A 20850-nucleotide genomic window follows, 5' to 3' on the forward strand; every position below is an offset into this window, starting at 1 on the left:
AAAAATCACCAATGTAAACCGCAATATAATGTGATTTAATTAATATCCTTTAGAAACCGTATGTATGGTAATGCCTCATTTTTCCAGGCTCAATAGAAATAATATATATAACAAATGCTTTTTACCTTATTGATATAACTACTTCTCCCATCCAAGTACTAACCAGGCCCGACCCTGCTTAGCTTCCGAGGTCAGACGAGATCGGGCGCGTTCAGGGTGGTATGGCCGTAGACGATATAAATATTTCTAAAACACATTTGTATTTTCCTGCTCCTTGGCAGAATGAGAGATATAATAATTTCTTTTTTATTTTTAAGTTTTACTTTTTATTATCTGTATATCAGGAAAATAGACTATTAAGATGATTAAAATTATATGTATAAATACTTTGATTAAGGACTTTATATTTAGAATTATTTTTAAGAGCTTCATAATAGCTAGCTCGGTGATGTAGAAGAGGTCTTTCTACTTAGTTCCAGATTTACAGGTGTATTAAATAAGTTGAGAGTGCATCAGATCAGTTTTTAAATAAGAAATACTGGAGGATACAGAATAAGTTGTAATAATTAGGCAGTTTCACTAAAAACTTAAAAATAGAAATACCATATGATCCAATAATTCCACTACTGGGCATTTACCCAAGGAAAGTGAAAACACTAATTCAGAAAGATACATGCACCCCGTGTCTATTGTATCATTTACAATAGCCAAGACATGGAAGCAACTTAAGAGTTCATCAATAGATGAATGAGGAGGGATGTGCGCGCACACACACACACACAGTACTATTACATAGTCTTAAAAAAGATGAGATCGTGGGTGCTTGGATGACTTAGTCAGTTAACTGTGTGACTGATTACCGAAACCTGATTTCGGCTCAGGTTATGATCTGAGGATTGTGAGATTGAGCCCATGTCAGGCTTCACACTGGGCCGTGGAATCTGCTTAAGATTCTCTCTCTCTCTCTCTCTGACCAAACCTCCCTCCCCCAATATCATACCATTTGTGACAACACAAGGGCACCTAGAGGGTATTATGCTAAGTGAAATAAATCATACTGAGAAAGACAAATACTATGTGATTTCATTCCTATTTGGAATTTAAAAAATATAGAGGAATAAACAAATAAAAAGTAGAATCAGGCTTATAAATACGGAGACCAAACTGATGGTTGCCAGAGGAGAGGAGAGAGGAGGCTGTATGGGCAAAATGTGTGAAGAGGAGTATGAGATACAGGTTTCCAGTTACGGAATGAGTAAGTCATGGAAATAAAACACACAGCATAGGGAATATAGTCAGTGATATTATAATAGCAATATATGGTGATAGATGGTGGTTGTAATTGTGGTGAGGGTAGCGTAACGTATAAATTTGTTCAATCAGTATGTTGTATACCTGAAATTAATGTAACATTGTGTTTCTTTTTTTTTTTTTTAAAGATTTTATTTTATTTATTTGAGAGAGAGAGACAGTGAGAGAGAGAATGAGCGAGGAGAAGGTCAGAGAGCGAAGCAGACTCCCCATGGAGCTGGGAGCCTGATGTGGGACTCGATCCCGGGACTCCAGGATCACGCCCTGAGCCGGAGGCAGTCGTTTAACCAACTGCGCCACCCAGGCGTCCCTAACATTGTGTTTCAACTGGTGGCTCAGTGGGTTACGCCGCTGCCTTCGGCTCAGGTCATGATCTCAGGGTCCTCGGATCGAGTCCCACATCGGGCTCTCTGCTCAGCGGGGAGCCTGCTTCCTCCTCTCTCTGCCTGCCTGCCTCTCTGCCTGCTTGTGATCTCTGTCTGTCAAATAAATAAATAAAATCTTTAAAAAAAAAAAAAACAAAAAAAACACCACTATACTATATTCAAAAAAACAAAGCAAAACAAACCAGTGCCACTCTTTTAACTAAATGTTTTATTTTGGAAAATAATAGTTTTTTTTCATTAATTATGTGTTATTAAAAAATAAAATACTTCCAGATACCCCTTTCAAGTACACATGGAAGTATATTAAATTTTATTATCTGGTCTCTTCTCTCTAAGCACAAATTTTCTTTGTGATCTGTCAAAATTATAACACATGTAACTGTCAAAGTGAAATTTCAGAAGGTTACTGTGTTAACTCTATAAGTGGTTGCTGTTATAAGTTATAACACTTTATAAGTTATAATACTTTATATCAAAATGGTATTAAAAATTGAAGGGGTGCCTGGATGGCTCAGTGGTTTAAGCCTCTGCCTTTGCCTCAGGTCATGATCAATCTCAGGATCCTGGGATCAAGCCCCGCATCAGTCTCTACTCAGCCGAGAGCCTTCTTCCCCACCACCACCCTGCCTGTCTCTCTGCCTACTTGTGATCTCTCTCTGTCAAATTAATAAAATCTTAAAAACCAATTTGAGTGTCAGGTTGAAATAAAGATGGTGGAGGAGAAGGGGACCCTATTTCCATTGGTCCCCTGAATTGAGCTGGTTAGCTACCAGGCCATTCTGAACACCCACAAAATCAGAAGATATATCTGGATGTCTACAGACAGAATCTCTCTGGCATTTAGTCTCAAGGTATGAAGTGGGGAGCTGTGATTGTGATTGTGCAGGCAGATATCGGAAGATGAAGGAGAGGGAGCCTGTTTGATCTTGAGCCAGGAAGGCAAAAGCCTCCCTTGCTGGGGACTAGGCACAGACTCGAAGACCAGTAATGGCAGAGAAAGGACTTTAGGGCAATGCCATAGACTGAAACCTGGAGCTACAGGGATGCACATGCAAACAGGGGGCAACTTGTGGCTTTAGAAGCACAAAGGACAGAGAAGTGCCTGGCCCTGGGAGCAAGGGCTGGGACTGCTGCTATGGGGTGCAAAACCCAGGATGATGTGGTTTAATGTGTCGTCCTTGCATGGGGGCCATGCTAATCTTCTTGTATCTTTCCAGTTTTAGTATATGTGCTGCCAAAGTGAGCACCAGGATGCTGTGGTTTTTAGCAGCACAGACAGAATTGGAGACATTATGGCCTGGAGAGCTCAGTGAAGATGAGACTGCAGTCTCTTTGGATGCAGTTTGGATGCAGTTACTTCTGCTCTGACTCTCGGAAGAGATGCAGAAGGCTGCCTGAGAACAAAAGTCCCCAGAAACTGATTTACACTGAGCCCATCCCTCCCCCCAGAGGGGTCAGAGCAACTCTGCCCAAACAGGGTTGCCTGAGTAACAGCATGGCAGGCCCCTTCCTCAGAAGACAGTCTGGAAGACAAGAGGCTGACAATCCTAAGGTCCCATAAAACAGGTGCATCTTGCTTGGGTTGTGATCAATAATTTGGACTCTGTACATTCCCTCAACTAGCCCTCAACAGAATGACTAAGAGGAGGAACCCCTAACAAGGAAAGAATCAGAGACTGTGGCCTCTGCCACATAACTAATGCAAATGGGTATAACCAAGATGTCAGAAATAGAGTTCAGAGTACCAATTATCAAGGTGATTTCTAGTCCTTAGAAAAATATTAATGACAATATAGAATCTCTAGCCAGGGTAAGTGAGGCAGAAGAACGAATTAGTGAGCTAGAAGATAAGATGATAGAAAAGAAGGAAACTGAGGCAGTGTGGGAAAGACAAATTAAGACCCAAGGAATCAAACTGAAGAGATTAGTGACTCAGTGAAACATTCCAATATCAGCATTATTGGGATCCCTGAGAAGGTGGGGGAGGAGAGAGGTCTAGAAGATTTATTTGAGCAAATTGTAACTGAGAACTTCCCTAGTCTGGGGGAGGAAACAAACATTCATGTCCAAGATACAGAGAGGGCTCCTCCCGAGATCAGTGAGAACAGACCAACACCATGACATATAATAGTACAATTTGCAAATCTTAGATCCAAGAAAATAATCTTGAAAGCAGAGAGAGAGAAGAGATTTCTTACGTATAGAGGGAGGAGCATCAGAATAATGTTGCATCTGTTACAGAGGCAAGCCAGAAAGAGTTGGTAAGACATAGGGTACTAAATGGGAAGAACATGCAGCCAAGAATACTTTATCCGAGGCTGCTGTTCAGGATAGATGGACAGATGAAGAGCTTCCAACATCGACAGAAACTGAGAGAATATGTGACCACCAAGCTGGCCCTGCAAGAAATATTTAGGATGGTTCTGTAAAAGTAGAAAGACCCCAAGAGTGACATAGAACAGAAATTTATAGAGACAATCTATAGAAACAAGGACTTCACACACATGACAATAAAATAATATCTTTCAGGGACGCCTGGGTGGCGCAGTTGGTTGGACGACTGCCTCCGGCTCAGGGCGTGATCCTGGAGTCCCGGGATCGAGTCCCGCATCAGGCTCCCAGCTCCATGGGGAGTCTGCTTCGCTCTCTGACCTTCTCCTCGCTCGTGCTCTCTCTCACTGTCTCTCTCTCTCAAATAAATAAATAAAATCTTAAAATAATATCTTTCAATAATCACTCTTAATGTGAATGACCTAAATGCTCCCATGAAACATCACAGGATTGCAGATTGGATGAAAAGACATGACCCATCCATATGCTGTCTACAGAGACTTATTTTGAACCTAAAGTTACATCCAGACTGAAAGTAAAGGGATGGAGAACCATTTTTCATGCCAGCCGACCTCAAAAGAAAGCTGGGGTAGCAATTCTCATATCAGACAAATTAGATTCTAAAAAAGACCGTAATTAGAGATACAGAAGTCTCTGATTCACCGTATCATTCCTAAAGGTTCTATCCAACAAGAGGATCTAACAATTGTAAATATCTATGACCCCAACATGGGAGCAGCCAACTACATAAGCCAACTGTTAACCAAAAGAAAGACACATATTGATAATAATATATTAATAGTAGGAGACCTCAACATTCTGCTGTCAGCAATAGACAGGTCATCTAAGCAGAAAATAAGAGCTCTGAATGACACCCTGGACCAGATGGACCTCATAGATAGGTACAGAACTTTTCACCCTAAAACAACAGAATATTCATTCTTCTCGAGCACACATGGAACTTTCTCTAGAATAGACCACATACAGGGTCACAAATCAGGTCTCAGCTGATGCCAAAAGATCGAGATTATTCCCTGCATATTCTCAGACCACAGTGCTTTGAAACTGGAACTCAATCATAAGAAAAAATTTGGAAGAGATTCATTCACTTGGAAGCTGAAGACCATCCTGCTTAAGAATGTTTGGGTCAACTAGGAAATCAAAGAACTTAATCAATTCATGGAAACCAGTGAGAATGAAAACATATTGGTCTAAAACCTATGGGATACTGCAAAGGCTATCCTAAGGGGGTGGTACATAGCCATCATGGCCATCCAAGCCTCACTCAAAAATATAGAAAAATCTGGTATATACAAACTGACTTTACAACTTAAAGAGTTGGAGAAAGAACAACAAATAAAACCTAAGCGATGCACAAGAAAAATCAAGGAAAATTAAAAATTAAGATTAGAGGAGAGATCATTGAATTAGAAACCAGAAATACCAGTAGAGCAGATCAATGAAATAGAGGCTGGTTCTTTGAAAGAATTAATAAGCTTGATAAACCACTGACTTATCCAAAAGAAAAGAGAAAGGACCCAAATTAATAAAATTATGAATGAAAGGGAGAGAGACTAGCATCAAGGAAATAGAAACAATTATTAGAAGTTATTATCAACAACTATATGCCAATATATTAAGCAACTTGGAAGAAATGGAAGCATTCCTGGAAACCTATCAACTACCAAGACTGAAACAGGAGGAAATTGACAACCTGAATAGACCAATAACCAGTAATAAGATTGAAGTAGTGGTCAAAAACCTCCCAAAAATTGATTCCAGGACCTGATAAATTCCCTGGGGAATTCTACCAAACATTCAAAGAAGAAATAATACTTTTTTTCCTGAAGCTGTTTCAAAAAATACAAACAGAGAAAACTTCCAAACTCATTCTATGTGGCCAGCATTACCTTGATCCCCAAGCCAGGCAAAGACCCCATCAAAAAGGAGTATTATAGACCAGTATCCCTGATGAATATGGATGCCAAAATTCTCAATAAGATTCTAGCTAATAGGTTCCAACAGTACATTAAAAGGATTATCCATCATGACCAGTTGGGATTTATCCCTGAGATGCAAGGATGGCTCATCATTTTCAAATCAGTCAGTGTGATAGAACACATTAATAAAAGAAGAGACAAGAACCATATGGCCCTTTCAGCTGATGCAGAAAAAGCATTTGACAAAATACAGCATCTTTTCCTGATTAAAACTCTTCAGAGTGTAGGGATAGAGGGAATATTCCTCAATTTTGTAAGAACTATCTACAAAAACCCCAGATCAAATTATCATTCTCAGTGGGGAAAAGCTGAGAACCTTCCTGTTGAGATCATGAACACAATAAGGATGTCCATTCTTGTCACATAGTACTAGAAGTACTAGCAACAGCAATCAGACAACAAAAAGAAATAAAAGGTATTCAAATTGGCAAAGAAGAAATCAGACTCACTCTTTTTGCAGATGACATGATACTCCGTAGAGAACCCCAAAGAGTCCACCCCTAAATTATTAGAACTCATATAGCAATTCAGTAATGTGGCAGGATACAAAATCAATGCACAGAAATCAGTTGCTTTCCAATACACTAACAATGTAACCAGAAGGAGAAATTAGGGAATCAGTTCCATTTTCAGTAGCCCCCCAAACCATAAGATACCTTGGAATAAACCTAACCAATGAGGTAAAGGATCTGTACTCTAGGAACTTTCATGAGTATGAAAGAAATTGAAGAAGACACAAAAAGATGGAAAAACATTCCATGTTCATGGATCAGAAGAATGAACATTGTTAAAGTATCTGTGCTGCCCAGGGCAATCTATACTTGCAATGCCATCCCAATAAAAATACCAGTGTCATTTTTCAAAGTGCTGAAACAATTCTAAAATTGGTATGGAGCCAGAGAAGACCCGAATCACCCAGGAAATATTGAAAAAGAAAAACAGAGCTGGTGGCATCATGTTGCCTCTTTCAATATATATTATAAAGCTGTGATCACCATGACAGTATGGTACTGGCACAAAAACAGACACAGATCAATGGAAAAGAATAGGGTCCCCAGATATAGACCCTTAACTCTGGTCAACTACTCTTTGACAAAGCTGAAAAAATATCCAATGGAAGAAAGATGGTCTCTTCAATAAATGGTGCTTTGAAAATTGGACAGCTATATACAGAAGAATGAAACTGGACCATTCTCTTACACTGTACACAAAGATAAACTCTAAATGAATGAAAGACCTCAGGTGAGACTGGAATCCATCAAAATCCTGGAGGAGAACATAGTTGTAACCTCTTTGACATTGGCCATGGCAACTTCTTTTAAGACACATCTCCAAAGGCAAGGGAACAAGTGAAAATGAACTTATGGGACCTCATCAAGATAGAAAGCTTCTGCACAGCCAAGGGAACAGACAAACAAAGAGGCAACCCACAGAATGGGAGAAGATGTTTGCAGTGACACTACAGATAAAGGGCTGATGTCCAAGAACTATAAAAATCTTCCCAAACTCAACAGCCAAGAAACAGATAATCATGGCAGAAAATGGGCAGAGGACATGAACAGCCACTTTCTCCAAAGAAGACATACAAATGGCTAACAGACACATGAAAAAGTGTTCATCATCTTTTGCCATCAGGGAAATTCAAATCAAAACCCCACTGAGATACCACCTTACGTCAGTCAGAATGACAAAAAATGACAAGGCAAGAAACAACAAGTGTTGGAGAGGTTATGGAGAAAGGGGAACCATCTTACACTGTTGGTGGGAATGCAAATTGATATAGCCGCTTTGGAAAACAGTTTGGAGATTCCTCAAAAACTTAAAAATAGAGCTACCCTATGACTCAGTGATTGCACTACTGGGTATTTCCCCCAAGATACAGGTGTATTTTAAAGGACCACCCATATCCCATTGTTCATAGCAACATTGTCCAAATAGCCAAACTGTGGAAAGAGCTGAGATGCCCTTCAATAGATGAATGGGTAAAGAAGATGTGATCCACATATACAATTGAATATTACTCAGCCATCAGAAAGGATGAATACCTAACTTTGGCATCAACATGGATGGAACTGGAGGAGATTATGCTAAGTGAAATAAGTCAAACAGAGAAAGTCAACTATCATGTGGTTTCACTTACTTGTGGAACATAAGGAATAGCATGGAGGACATTAGGAGAAGGAAGAGGATAATGAAGGTGGGAAATCAGAGGGGGAGATGATCCATGAGAGACTATGGACTCAAGGAAACAAACTGAGGGTTTTGGGGGAGGTTGGGGAGATGGAGTAGCCCAGGGATGGACATTAAGGAGGACATGTATTGCATGGAACACTGGGTGTTATACTCAAACAATGAATTGTGGTGCACTACATCAAAAACTAATGATGTACTCTATGGTGACTAACATAACATAATAAAAATTTTTTTAAAAAAAACTTGAATGTCACTTTTATGTAACAACTAATAGTGTTGAATTCCTTTCTAAAAGCTCAATCTTATCCATGTAATTCCTTGAACATATTATCCATAGTTATTTTATAGTCCATGTTAAATTTTTTGTTTTATCCCCATTATCTAGCTTTTTTTAAAATTGTATTTTTTTAAAAGATTTTATTTATTTATTTATTTATTTATTTGACAGAGAGAGAGATCATAAGTAGGCAGAGAGGCAGGCAGAGAGAGGGGAAGGGAATCAGGCTCCCTGCTGAGCAGAGAGGCCGATGAGGGACTTGATCCCAGGACCCTGAGATCATGACCTGAGCCAAAGGCAGCGGCTTAACCCACTGAGCCACCCAGGTGCCCCAACTTGTGTTTTTTTCTTGATTTGTAGTCACATCATTGTGTCTTTTCTTATATGCATATTTTAAAAAGTTTTTATTGAAGTAATATATAATGTACATGTGGCAAAAGCAAATGACTTTATCAGGGAATTTTCATGAAATGAATATACATATATAATGAGTAGTAAGATTAAGAAACAGATATTGCACATCTATTTCAGAAGCCCCTCTTTTGCCACTTTCCATATAATAACCTGTTTTTCTTTTGAAATGGAAACTGAATCCTTAGCCATAATGACACTGTATTTTCTCTCTTCCCTTCTTTTCCTTCTTTGTAAAACATTGTTGAACTAATTTGAAGCTTTGGTTATTGGGTTTCAGTTTGCTTGTGGAATTATTACTAGGTAAGGATATCTAAAATCTGATTTACTTTATCACTTCAGTTATGGATTGAGATGATTAAAAGTTGGGCTTTAGTTTAGCATCTTCTTCCCTAAAAGACTTGCTTTTATTTATTTACTTACTTAAGTTAATTTATTTTTAAGACTTCCAGCTTTTAAACTAAAGACTGGGAGAGTTAGTAGGAATTTTGCTTTTTGGTAGATCTTAATGTCTAGTTTTTGTTTGTATGTTTTTGTGAATCTGCTGAAAGCTGTGCTCAGATTATAGGCCTCTCAGACTCCTGTTAGGTAATAGCAGGTGTATTTAGGGAAAAGCAATTGCAAATCGCAGATGATTTCTAGGTTTACTACTTCTGGGTCTTGCCTACATAATTCATCACTGTTCTTTTAGCTTGTTAGTTCCTTGAGATGTGTTTCATGGTTTCTCCCTAGCTTTCCTAGTTCTCACTAGAAGGGTTTGTTTCACATTGTCTATCTTATTACTGGAAGCAGAACTCTATTATCCTGTATTACATATTTTTTAAAAGTGATCTTTAAAGTCCTTTTATATTTATAATGACATTTTTTGTCACTGGAGTTTGGGACTTCTTTTAAGCATCTACAACTGTCATTGATTAAAGTTGTTTCACTGTTTTCCAAACAGTGTATCATGGTAAAAATGAAGTAGTTGTACAAGAGGTTCATGATACCTTTGGAAATTCTCAAATATGAGACAGTCTTTTTTTTTTTTGAGGAGATTTTAGGGGTAAACTTTTCTTTATATTTGGCAACTCAGGATATTTGATTTGCAGTAAATTAGTGGTTTATGTTATGTGGTTTTTCTAGGAAGAAAATTTCTTAATAAAAGCTGTGGTAATAGCTATTACTTGAGTGTTTAGTAGGCATGAGGCACTAAGTGCCTCCACTAACGTTATCAGTCTTTATAAATACTTTCATGATATAGATACTGCTTTTATTCCCTTTCACAGATGGGTAAATTTAAGACAAGGAGAGGTTAAGTAATTTGCCAGCCAGTACATTATGGAAGTGGTGTGATGTGGTATATACCCATTTTGGTTGTGTACACCTGGCTTCCATTCTGTTGGGGCTGTTGTCCATTCTTAGGGGTTGAAAACCTGTGAAAATATAGCCAGCAGCTCAGATGTATATTATTGGAGATTGGTTCCCATTCTGTGTGGAAGCCTTACCTCATTCATTAAACTCATGAACACGTCAGCCCTTTATTAATTAATCAAGCAATGCAAATGTCTTATTCAAATAATATAATTGAACTTTAATAAAGTGTGTTAATAATGAAGGAGAAGTGGAATGAGTAAATGCTTAGTGATTAGTTTTTTATGTGCATTTGAGAATTTTGCTAGTTAGATTGTGTCAACACAGCAGTTCATCATATATCAGTTTCAGGTAGTGTTTGAACATTTGTTTGATTAAAGTTGACTAAGGATTATAGAAGAGTGGTCATGCTTAGAGAATGTGATTATTTGGGTATCATTTTATTAATTTATTAATGCACATAATAGAATCAGTTTGGCCTGGAACTCCATAAAGGAAAGTCACTCAAGTCTGGCCTTGAGTAACAGTGTATCATCTCTTCATGTAAGTGGGCTGAGATGATCTCTGAAAATGGTTTGCTGTTTATGTGACCCAGATAACTGTACAAAATCATGTAAAGCAAGAGGGTCAAACTTGGCGTTCTCCCTGCCACACTGAGAGGATCCTTACTGAAAAAGAGCAGACTGTTCCTAAATCAGAACAGGAGGTTGCATAGAAAAAAAGATAGCCTGGTAAAAACTGAAGAAACAAAAACTTATGGCCCATTTATTTTATGCATAAAATAAATGCAAATAAAAGTAAAAAAATAAAAAGACAGGAGTATATCTCATTTTTAGTCCATTTATAGTCTTGTTTTTCTTCAAAGGACTGGCAGACAAGTACAGTTGACCCTTGAACAACACAGATTTGAATGGTGCAGGTCACGTATACATAGTTTTTTTTAGTAAATATAGTATAGTACTATAAATGTGTTTTCTCTTGTGATTTTCTTAGCATTTTCTTTTCTCTAGTTAACATTTTAAGAATTTAGTGTGTTACATATAACATACAAAGTATATGTTAATCAGTTATTTATGTTATTAGTAAGGCTTCCATTAACAGTAGGCTATTAGTAGTTAAATTTTGGGGGAGTTGGGGCACCTGGGTGGCTCAGTGGGTTAAGCCACTGCCTTCAGCTCAGGTCATGATCTCGGGGTCCCGGGATCGAGTCCCGCATCGGGCTCTCTGCTCAGCAGGGAGCCTGCTTCCTCCTCTCTCTCTCTCTCTGCCTGCCTCTCTGCCTACTTGTGATCTCTCTCTGTCAAATAAATAAATAAAATCTTAAAAAAAAATTAATTTTGGGGAGTCAAAAGTTATGCTCAGATTTTCAGCTATGTTGGGGTTAGCCCCTAAATCTGTGTTCAAGGATCAACTATAGTTTATTTTGAATTATGCATTCAAAGGAAAATGATAATGTTGTAATTTATGGTTATATTTGAAGGTGAGTATTTAAAAATTTTTCTTTGGTTTCCAGAGAGTATAAATTTTGTGTTTTTTTTTTCTGTTTGGAGACATTCTTAAGATTTTTTTATTATGGATTTTAAAAACATTGAGATAATATTATGCTTACTTCCAAAAAACCTAATAGTAATAGTTCTGTTGAGTATTTTCAGTGATATTTAAGTCGAATTAAGTGAAGATAGTATATTATCCGTACACACTTAACAAAGTAAAAGTACTTCAGTAAGTGATATTAACCTATAACACTTAAGATCACTTCTTTTATTATTGTAACAATGAATAAATATATATAAATAGCTTTTAAATGATTTATTGATTTGGGGCACCTGGGTGACTCTGTCAGTTCAGTATGTGATTTCCTTTTTTTTTTTTTTTTTTTAAAGATTTTATTTATTTATTTGACAGAGAGAGATCATAAGTAGGCAGAAAGGCAGGCAGAGAGAGAGGGGGAGCAGGCTTCTTGCTTAGCAGAGAGTCCAGTGTGGGGCTTGATCCCAGGACCCTGAGATCATGATGTGAGCTGAAGGCAGAGGCTTAACCCACTGAACCACCCAGGTTCCCCAAGTGTGTGATTCTTGATCTCAACTGAGGTCTCAGTCTTAGTGTCGTGAGTTAAAGCCTTATGTTGGGCTCCACTCTGGTCATGGAGCTTACTAAAAAAAAAAAAGAAAAAGAAAAAGAAAAGAAAAAGAATTTATTGATTTTTTTCTCCTTAATTTTATTTAATTGAACTTTTAATTTTACAATAATGTAGATTCACGTGCTGTTTTAGGAATACAGAGAGGTCTGGTGTAATCTATGCTTGTTTTTCTCCAGTGGCAACATCTTACAAAACTAGTAAGGTATTACAACGAAGATACTGACATTCGTACAGTCCAGATGCAGAACATTTCCATCACAGAGATCCTTCTTGTTGCCATTGCATCTCTGAAACTACTTCATTCCCTTTGCTTGACCTTGCCCACCCCCAGCAATTACTAATTGGTTCTCTATCTCTATTCATTTCAAGAATGGTATACAAATGTAACAATACAATATGTAATCTTTTAGGATTTTTCTCACTCATCATACTTATTTGGAGATTAATTGGATTTGTTGTATATATCATTATTTGTTTCTTTTTATTTCTGAGTGGCATTCCATGGCATAAATGTTCAACCATTTTATTTACCTTGTTTAACCATTCATCCATTGAAGGACATCTGGGTTGTTTCCATTTTGGCTACTAGGAATAAAGCTGCTATGAATACTTGTTAACAGATTTTTGTTTGAGTATACATTTCTATTTCCCAGGAATAAATGCCCAGGGGTGCAATTACTGGTATGGTAATTACAAGTTTAGTTTTGTAAGAAATTGCCAAACTGCGAGGCTATAACCTTTTAGAGTCACCTCCAGTGTATGAATGATCAGTTTCCTCTGTGTTCTCACTATCATTTGGTGTTGTCACTATGTTTTTATATAAGATGAGAGCCATTTTGATATGTGTGTAGTATAGTCATTTTGATATGCTGTAGGTTTAATTTGTGCTTTCCTAGGTAATGAAGTTTTATTTTTTCATGTGCTTTTTGCCATACGTTCTTCAGTGAATTTAGTTGTTGAAGTCTGTATTAGTTTGCTAGTACTGCCATAAGAAAATACCAAACTGGGTGGCTTGATGGACAGATATTTATTTCTCACATTCTCACAGTTCTTCCAGGAGGCTGGAAGTTCAAGATCAAGGTGTTGGCAAGTTTGGTTTCTCCTGAGGTGTCTCTCTTTGGCTTGCAGATGGCTCTTTTCTCACTGGGTATTCAAATGGTTTTTTTCTCCGTGCCACCATTGGCGTTTCTCTTTCTTCTTATATGGACACCAGTGCTGTTGGATTAGGGTGCCACCCAGATGGTCTCAGTTAAACTTAATGACCTCTTTTTAAAGGCCCTAGTTTGTCATATAGTCACTTTGAGAATGAGGGCTTCAACATGTGAATTTGGAGGGTGAGATGTACAGTTCAGTCCTTAAAAATACCTTTTGCTCTTTTTTAAATTTAATTTTTTTTTTTCCGGTTGAGTTTTGGGAGTTGTCTTTATATTCTGGATACTAGTCCTTTATCATATGTGTGGTTGCAGATATTTCTGCCAGTCTAGAATTTTTTTATTCTTCATAAGAGGGTTTTTCATGGAGCAGGAATTTTTTAACTTTAATGAGATCCAGTTTATTTATTTTTTTAAAAGATTTTATTTATCCATTTGACAGAGAGAGATCACAAGTAGGCAGAGAGGCAGGCAGAGAGAGAGGGGGAAGCAGGCTTCCTGCTGAGCAGAGAGCCTGATGTGGAGCTCTATCCCAGGACCCTGGGATCATGATCTGAGCTGAAGGCAGAGGCTTTAACCCTCTGAGCCATCCAGGTGCCCCGAGATCCAGTTTATTATGTTCACTTTTATGGACTGTGCTTTTGGTGTCAAGTTTAAAAACTCTTTACTTAGTTATGTAGCCTTTTTAAAAACTTTTCTACCATATTGAAGTAAAAATGATTAGAGATCACAAATTATACATTTGGTTTTCTTAGGAGGAATTTGTGAGTGTGTAGAAAGAGAATTCACTTAGAAATAAGGGTAGGTCAGTCATGAACAAAAGAAAATATTGGGAGATGGTTCGTCATTGGAATTCCTCATTTTTGAAGCTCTTTTGAGTAAAGGCATTTGTAGGTTGTTTTAGACTATCTTTTAAGAATGTTTGTATAGCAAGAAGCCATGAAGAAGAGAGAGATTCTTTCTCTCCCTGGACAGGTTTTCTTATCTGGTGACGACATTGTCTGCTTGGTTATCCAGGCTGGGAATGGGGACAGCCTGTTTAAGTGGTCCCATTTCATCCTTCACATTCACTCACTGCATCCTATTGGTTTTAACTTCTAAGAAGTTCTTCAACTTATTTCACATTTTTATCCTCATCACTAATCACTCTGATTCATTACCAAATCCTCTCCAGTGTCATTTCTATCCTGCTTCTTTCCAGATTTTTTCTCTTTGTCTTTGGTTTTCAGATGTTTGACTTAATATGTCTTATTATGGATTTCTTTGTATATATCTTGCTTAGAGTTTACTCACCTTATTCAGTCTGTGTTTTTATTTCTTTTGCCAAGTAATATTTTGTCATCCATTATTTCTTGGAGTACTCTTTCAGCCCCACCCTTTGTCTTCTTTATTTCCAAGATTCAGATGATAAAAGATGTTACTTTGTTAGAGTTCCACAAGTCCCCTGAAGTTCTGAGGTTTTTTTTTTTTTTTTTTGGTGGTGTGTGGGGGGGTGATTTTCTTTTTTCTTTTTGTTTTTTTCTTTGTTGTTAGTCTGTTTTTTCACTGTTGTTCAGAATGGGCAATTTCTCTTTTATTATGGTCACTGATGGTTTCCTTGTCTCCTTAATACTGCTTTTGGTCTCAGTCATTGTTTGATCTTGACTCATATTTTTCACTTTAACATTTCTGTTTGATGGGGCGCCTGGGTGGCTCAGTCATTAAGTGTCTGCCTTCGGCTCAGGTCATGATTCCAGGGTCCTGGGATCAAGCCCCGCATCTGGCTCCCTGCTCAGCAGGAAGCCTGCTTCTCCCTCTCCCACTCCCCCTGCTTCTGTTCCCTCTCTCGCTGTGTCTCTCTCTGTCAAAAAAAAAAAAACAACAACATTTCTGTTTGGTCTTTTTTATATATTGTTTTTTTCTCAAGACTTTGTAAGTCTTTGCTAAGACCTTCTATTTTTCCTTTTATTTCAGTGGTGTTCCTCATTTTCCTTTGAAGCATTTTTATGATGGCTGATGTAAAATCTTAATCAGATATTTCTAATATTCCTGTTGTTGTAATGTTGGTATCTACTGGTTATCATTTTTCATCCACCTTTATGTCTTGTTCTTGGAATGATGAGTAATTTTTATTGAAACCTGAACATTTTGAATATTATGAGATTCTACATTTTATTCAGATCTTCTATTTTTTACTTATTTTTTTAAGAGTTTATTTTATTTATTTGACAGTCGGAGGTCACAAGCAGGCAGAGAGGCAGGTACAGAGAGAGAGGGGGAAGCAGGCTCCCTGCTGAGCAGAGAGCCCCATGTGGGGCTTGATCCCAGGACGCTGGGACCATGACCCGAGCCAAAGGCAGAGGATTTAATATACTGAGCCACCCAGGCACCCCCAGATCTTCTGTTTTAGCTGGGTTTGTTTGATAACACTCCATTAGGGAATGGTGGAGTGCATGCTCCTTCATTACTTCCAGGTCGTGGTAGAAGTCCAGTTTCCCCACTTAGCCTCCATTGACACCCCAGGGAGGTTGTTTTCACTGTTACTGTGGCTGAATATGGGATTTCAGGCTCCCTAGTAATTTTGTCCTGATAGCTCTTAGGCTGGGAGGGATAGAAATGTCTCATTGCTGTTCTACATGTTTCCTCCACTAGTGTCATTGTTACCACTGGGTGGTGGTGCTATAAATCTTAAGTGTCCACTGAGTACTTTTTCTTAGACTAGCTCAGTGGGGAGGGATAAGATCACTTTGTTCTTTTTTTTTTTTTTTTTTTTTAAGATTTTATTTATTTGACAGAATAAGCACAAGCAGGAGGAGCGGCAGAGGGAGAGGGAGAAGCAGGCTCCCTGCTGAGCAGGGAGCAGGAGGACATGGGTCTCCATCCTAGGACCCTGGGATCATGACCCAAGCTGAAGGCAGTCACTTGAACGACTGAGCCACCCATGTGCCCCACGGTCACTTTGTTCTTGATGGGTGGACTTAGATATGCAAGTTCCTTTCTTTGTCTTCATTGACACCATGGGGATGACATGTTATCTCCTGGGAATTAAAGTCTTGGCTATAGTGGCCTTTTCTGACATCATTCCAGTGGGATGATGGAGGCATCTCATTATAGCATGGGGCAGTTGGAAGTCTAGGTTCCACACCAGCCTTTGCTGATGGGGGTAGGAATGAAACCTTAGTTTTTTCTCTATTGGTAGCTACAGTAGAGTAGTTATTTTCTAAAAGATGTCTTGCTAGATTTTTCTTTTACTTGGTCCTTTTGGCTTTGAGAGTAGGCTTTTGGAGGGTTTGTTTTATCTGTGCTTGGTGTTTTTGGCACTCGGTTTTTCAGTCCTTGGTAAAATGTGGTAAAAATGAAAACCCAAGGAACTTTTCTTGTTTCATTCTTTGGGTCCTGATGTCCATATCCAGTCTTTCTTCTCCTCTCTGTCTTTCCTTACTTAAGTTTATTTTTTATATAATGTCTCCAGTTTCTAGTTGTAGATAGAGGAATAGGGAAAAGTATATCAACTTCATCTTTTCAGAAGTAAAAAGTGTGTTTCAGGTACTTAGTAACAAAAATTACCTCTAAACGACTCTTGAATTGGATCTAGGTAGAATTATTGTCTTTTAATGTTTTTTGTTTGTTTATTTTTAAGACTAAATGCCTTTAGGCAGATTTTGACAGAGATAACAATGAATTCAAATTACAAAGTAATTTGTACAAAGCAAAAATATAGAATCAACCCCTGTGGATATACATTAAGTATCAAACTGAGTCTTTTCTTGACAATACAGGGACATACTTAAACACTAGTTTTTAACCTGTCAAGTTTTATTATGATTTCTTTTATGCATGCTGCAGTTGAAACAGTTCTCTTTGTTCTGACTTTTAGATCCAGTTACAGAGTGACTGATAATGTATGGAAATAGTTCTCAGGTTTTAGGTAATCTTCTGTTATATCTTTGTTAGAGTCTCATGATCAAGTTTTGCCTTTAGTCAGCTATGGATATATCTATGAGGATTTAATATTTCAGAGGTCTACTATATAACAGAAAAGAAATATTATGTATAGCACTAAAAGACAGTTACATTGTTACAAATGTGAGAAAAAGCAAGGCCTTTCTTTTATACAGGTAGCTTAAGATTTTCAAATACTTTCAACAGTGGTATTTTATGATAAAATACTATCATGATTGTAGATGTTAAAAAAGAATGTTTTCTGGGCGCCTGGGTGGCTCAGTGGGTTGGGCCTCTGCCTTCAGCTCTGGTCATGATCTTGGGGTCCTGAGATGGAGCCTGCATCGGGCTTTCTGCTCCGCGGGGAGCCTGCTTCCTCCTCTCTCTACCTGCCTCTCTGCCTGCTTGTGCTCTCTGTCAAATAAATAAAATTAAAAAAAAAAAAACCCAACAAAAAGAATGTTTTCTTTGTATTTCTTTCAGGATGATGGTTTAGAAGACAATGAAAAGAATTTCTATGAATCTGATGATGAACAGAAGGAAAACACTGACCAAAGGAAGAAGCCATATACTATGGATCCAGACCATAGACTTTTAATTCGGAATACAAAGCCTTTGCTTCAGAGCAGGAATGCAGCGGTAATTTAAAACCCTTATAAGAAATAATTTATGGATTTTTAAAAACAGTTGTTAAAAGTATGTAAGTTCAGTGAACAATATTTCAGTGTGCTAAGGGAGCATTTGTTTATTTATTTGATCATACACCAAAAAAATTAGTTTTGATGAGATTACTTGGTTTGGTAGTTATATGCCTATTGGACTTCATTTACTTTTGTGGTTTTGTTAATTGGCTTTTCCTAATATATGAGCTTAATATGTTTCTCATTGGGTTGGAAGACTGCATATTTCTGTTACTTGGTTGTAGTTGAGAGTATCTGGTATCAGTCCTTAATATTCATGTCAACCTAATAAGAGTTTTTAAGAGACTAACATATAAAGAAAGTGTCTAGCATAATGCCGCATACCTAAAAGATTTTAACTGGTAGGAATAGCAGTTAAAAATCATTTTCATTTGACTCCTGAGTTTGTTTTCTTTTGTTTTACATCTTTTTGGTTTAAATACACTTTATATTTCATTTATTTATGTGCACAATAAAAAATTAGGAAATAGGGACCGGCAAAACTTTAAAGAAATTAAAACATCATATTCCCATCACTCAGAAATCACTGTTATGTTTTGATGCATTTTCTTCCAGACCCTTTTTCTGCATAAATATACATATATTCACTTGTGTGTTTATCTATACATACATATTTTTTAAACCAAGGTAAAAATCATACTGTATATAGTACTTTTTAAACTTTTTTCCCTAGTCAGTCCTCTCTATTCAATAAAATTTCATCTCATTTAATACCAGTTTATTTTAAAGTATCTTTTATAAATAGGTAATCTAAACCAGTATGTATAGTACCTGGTTGTTACAGCTCTTAAACCTCCCAAGTCTTGCAGAATGTTCTTTAGGGTTTTCTCTTTGCTTACTTTATAGTGCTATTTAATTTTTTCTTCTGTGCTCTGTGTTACCTGTTAACTGGCAGTTATATCTAAACATTTGATGGAGTAAAACATTTTCTTAATAGTGTTAATTTAAAACATGTTCTTAATGAATAGCTCTGTTCAACTAATAAAAATTTTAAAAATATGAGTTATTTTAAGTTTTCGGATGCATGCTGATTTAGAGCTTAGAACTCTGTCTGTGTATCTTAGTAATTTGCAGAAGTTTTTATCTTATACCTGATAATTTAGTTTCTATATTATTATTAAATAGCCATACACTGTAATAAAAAAAACACTATTTTTCTAATGTTGTAAAACATGGTTATAGTTCAGTGAGCCCAGCCTAGCCAGATTGTATTTAAGTAGCTGTAACTTGTCACCTAAAACTCTCTTTATAGTTGACTCACTGTTTATCTTTATCTTGGGAATTGATTTTATAGTCAAAATACTTACTGATCAAAAATGGTGAAACAAATAGAAGTAGTTTGTACTTTTTTCCCCAGTATGTTTTAATTCCATACTTATTTGATATATACCAAATAGAGTAATTTACTTTTTGTCCCAATATATTTTGCTCTTCTTCTAATTGGGTGCTGCTAAGTATATATAAAGGTTGACTGTTGAAGGATTGTGAGTAGATTTCCTTCTTTTAGCCTGACTCACAATTAAAGGAGAAACTTTGAGAATTTTTATCAGGAAACTTGGTCAGTGCTGTGTATTGATTTGGAGATAAGGGGCATTGTCAGCAGAGTGTTGGGAGTTTGTCCTAACTGTAGATAAGGCAAAAGTGGTAAGAGTAGTTAGGAATAGAAAAGTGCTTATAGGATATACTTTATCATGAATGCACATAATTTAGCTGTAGAGGACCCATCTATTTGTATATTTTAGTCATTTTGGACTTTGGAGATAGGGAGTTTCCCTCTTGGCTTTTACAAATTAGACTATAGATTTCAAATTCTGGTTATGGAAGCAACTTGAAACTTTTAGATTTGTAAATACTAGGGGAAAAGAAGAGTATGTACGCCTTGTGGGCTTGAGGGAGTGCCCTAATTAGTATAGTAGAAGAGATTACATACTGAGTGGCATCTAGAATCTTTAAAACATTGACATATATAGAAAGTACAGTTTACTTCCTTACTAGTAGCATTGGACAATTTTTAATAGAAAAGGGCTTAATTTCTGTAAAATACATTACAATTAAGTTTTACTTTCTTTTCTATAATATACTAAGACTTATTAGCCAACTGTATACTTTAGTATTTGTAAAAATGACCATTACCTTCTTGTAGATTGTCAGTCATAGAAATTTTATTTTATAAGATACTATTTTTAAATTTTTTTTAACATTTAAAAATTTTTATTGAGAGAGAACAAGTTGGAGAGAGAGAGAGAGAGCATGAGATGGGGGAGAGGGAGGGAGAGGAGCAGGGAGCCTGACATGGAACTTAGTCCCAGATCATGACCTGGGCCAAAGGCAGATGCATAACCGATGGAACCATCCCAGGTGCCCTTATTTTGTAAGTTTTTAAATTCAGGACAGTTTCTTCAATAATTACAGTGTATTTGTGGATCACAAGTGAAGAAATAAAATATCCTTAAGTTCCTCCATTGCCAAGTAATATCTGAAAGCTATAAATCAGCCTTGTAAAAAAAAAAGAAAAAGTACAGCAATGGGCCAAGAAACAGTAAATTTGGGACTCTGTGAGCAGTATTTTTTTAAAGTGCCATTTAAAAATAAATAAATAGAATAAAAACATTTTTAAAATGTTTCTTAGTTTTGGAAGGAACTCCTTCTATCTCAAGCACCCTCAGCTTCTGTAT

At 37.0% G+C, this 20850-nt stretch overlaps 1 protein-coding gene and 1 non-coding gene across 6 annotated transcripts in view; one reads left to right on the forward strand and one right to left on the reverse strand.

Annotated features, from left to right (window-relative positions):
* The window catches only part of AP3B1 (adaptor related protein complex 3 subunit beta 1), a 356383-nt gene that overhangs the window by 175277 nt on the left and 160256 nt on the right, over positions 1-20850 (forward strand). For all 5 annotated transcript variants that reach the window (XM_044266584.1, XM_044266594.1, XM_044266568.1 and 2 more), the window contains one exon: positions 17958-18113. In XM_044266584.1, coding sequence (XP_044122519.1) covers positions 17958-18113 — 156 coding nt within the window. The remainder of the gene's footprint in view (positions 1-17957; positions 18114-20850) is intronic.
* LOC122898226 lies at positions 2842-2944 on the reverse strand. The gene has a single exon (XR_006382916.1). It is a non-coding gene; the product is annotated as a U6 spliceosomal RNA (small nuclear RNA).

This window comes from Neovison vison, chromosome 1 (genome assembly GCF_020171115.1).
Source record: "Neovison vison isolate M4711 chromosome 1, ASM_NN_V1, whole genome shotgun sequence".
In the NCBI taxonomy this organism is placed as follows: Eukaryota; Metazoa; Chordata; class Mammalia; order Carnivora; family Mustelidae; genus Neogale; species Neogale vison.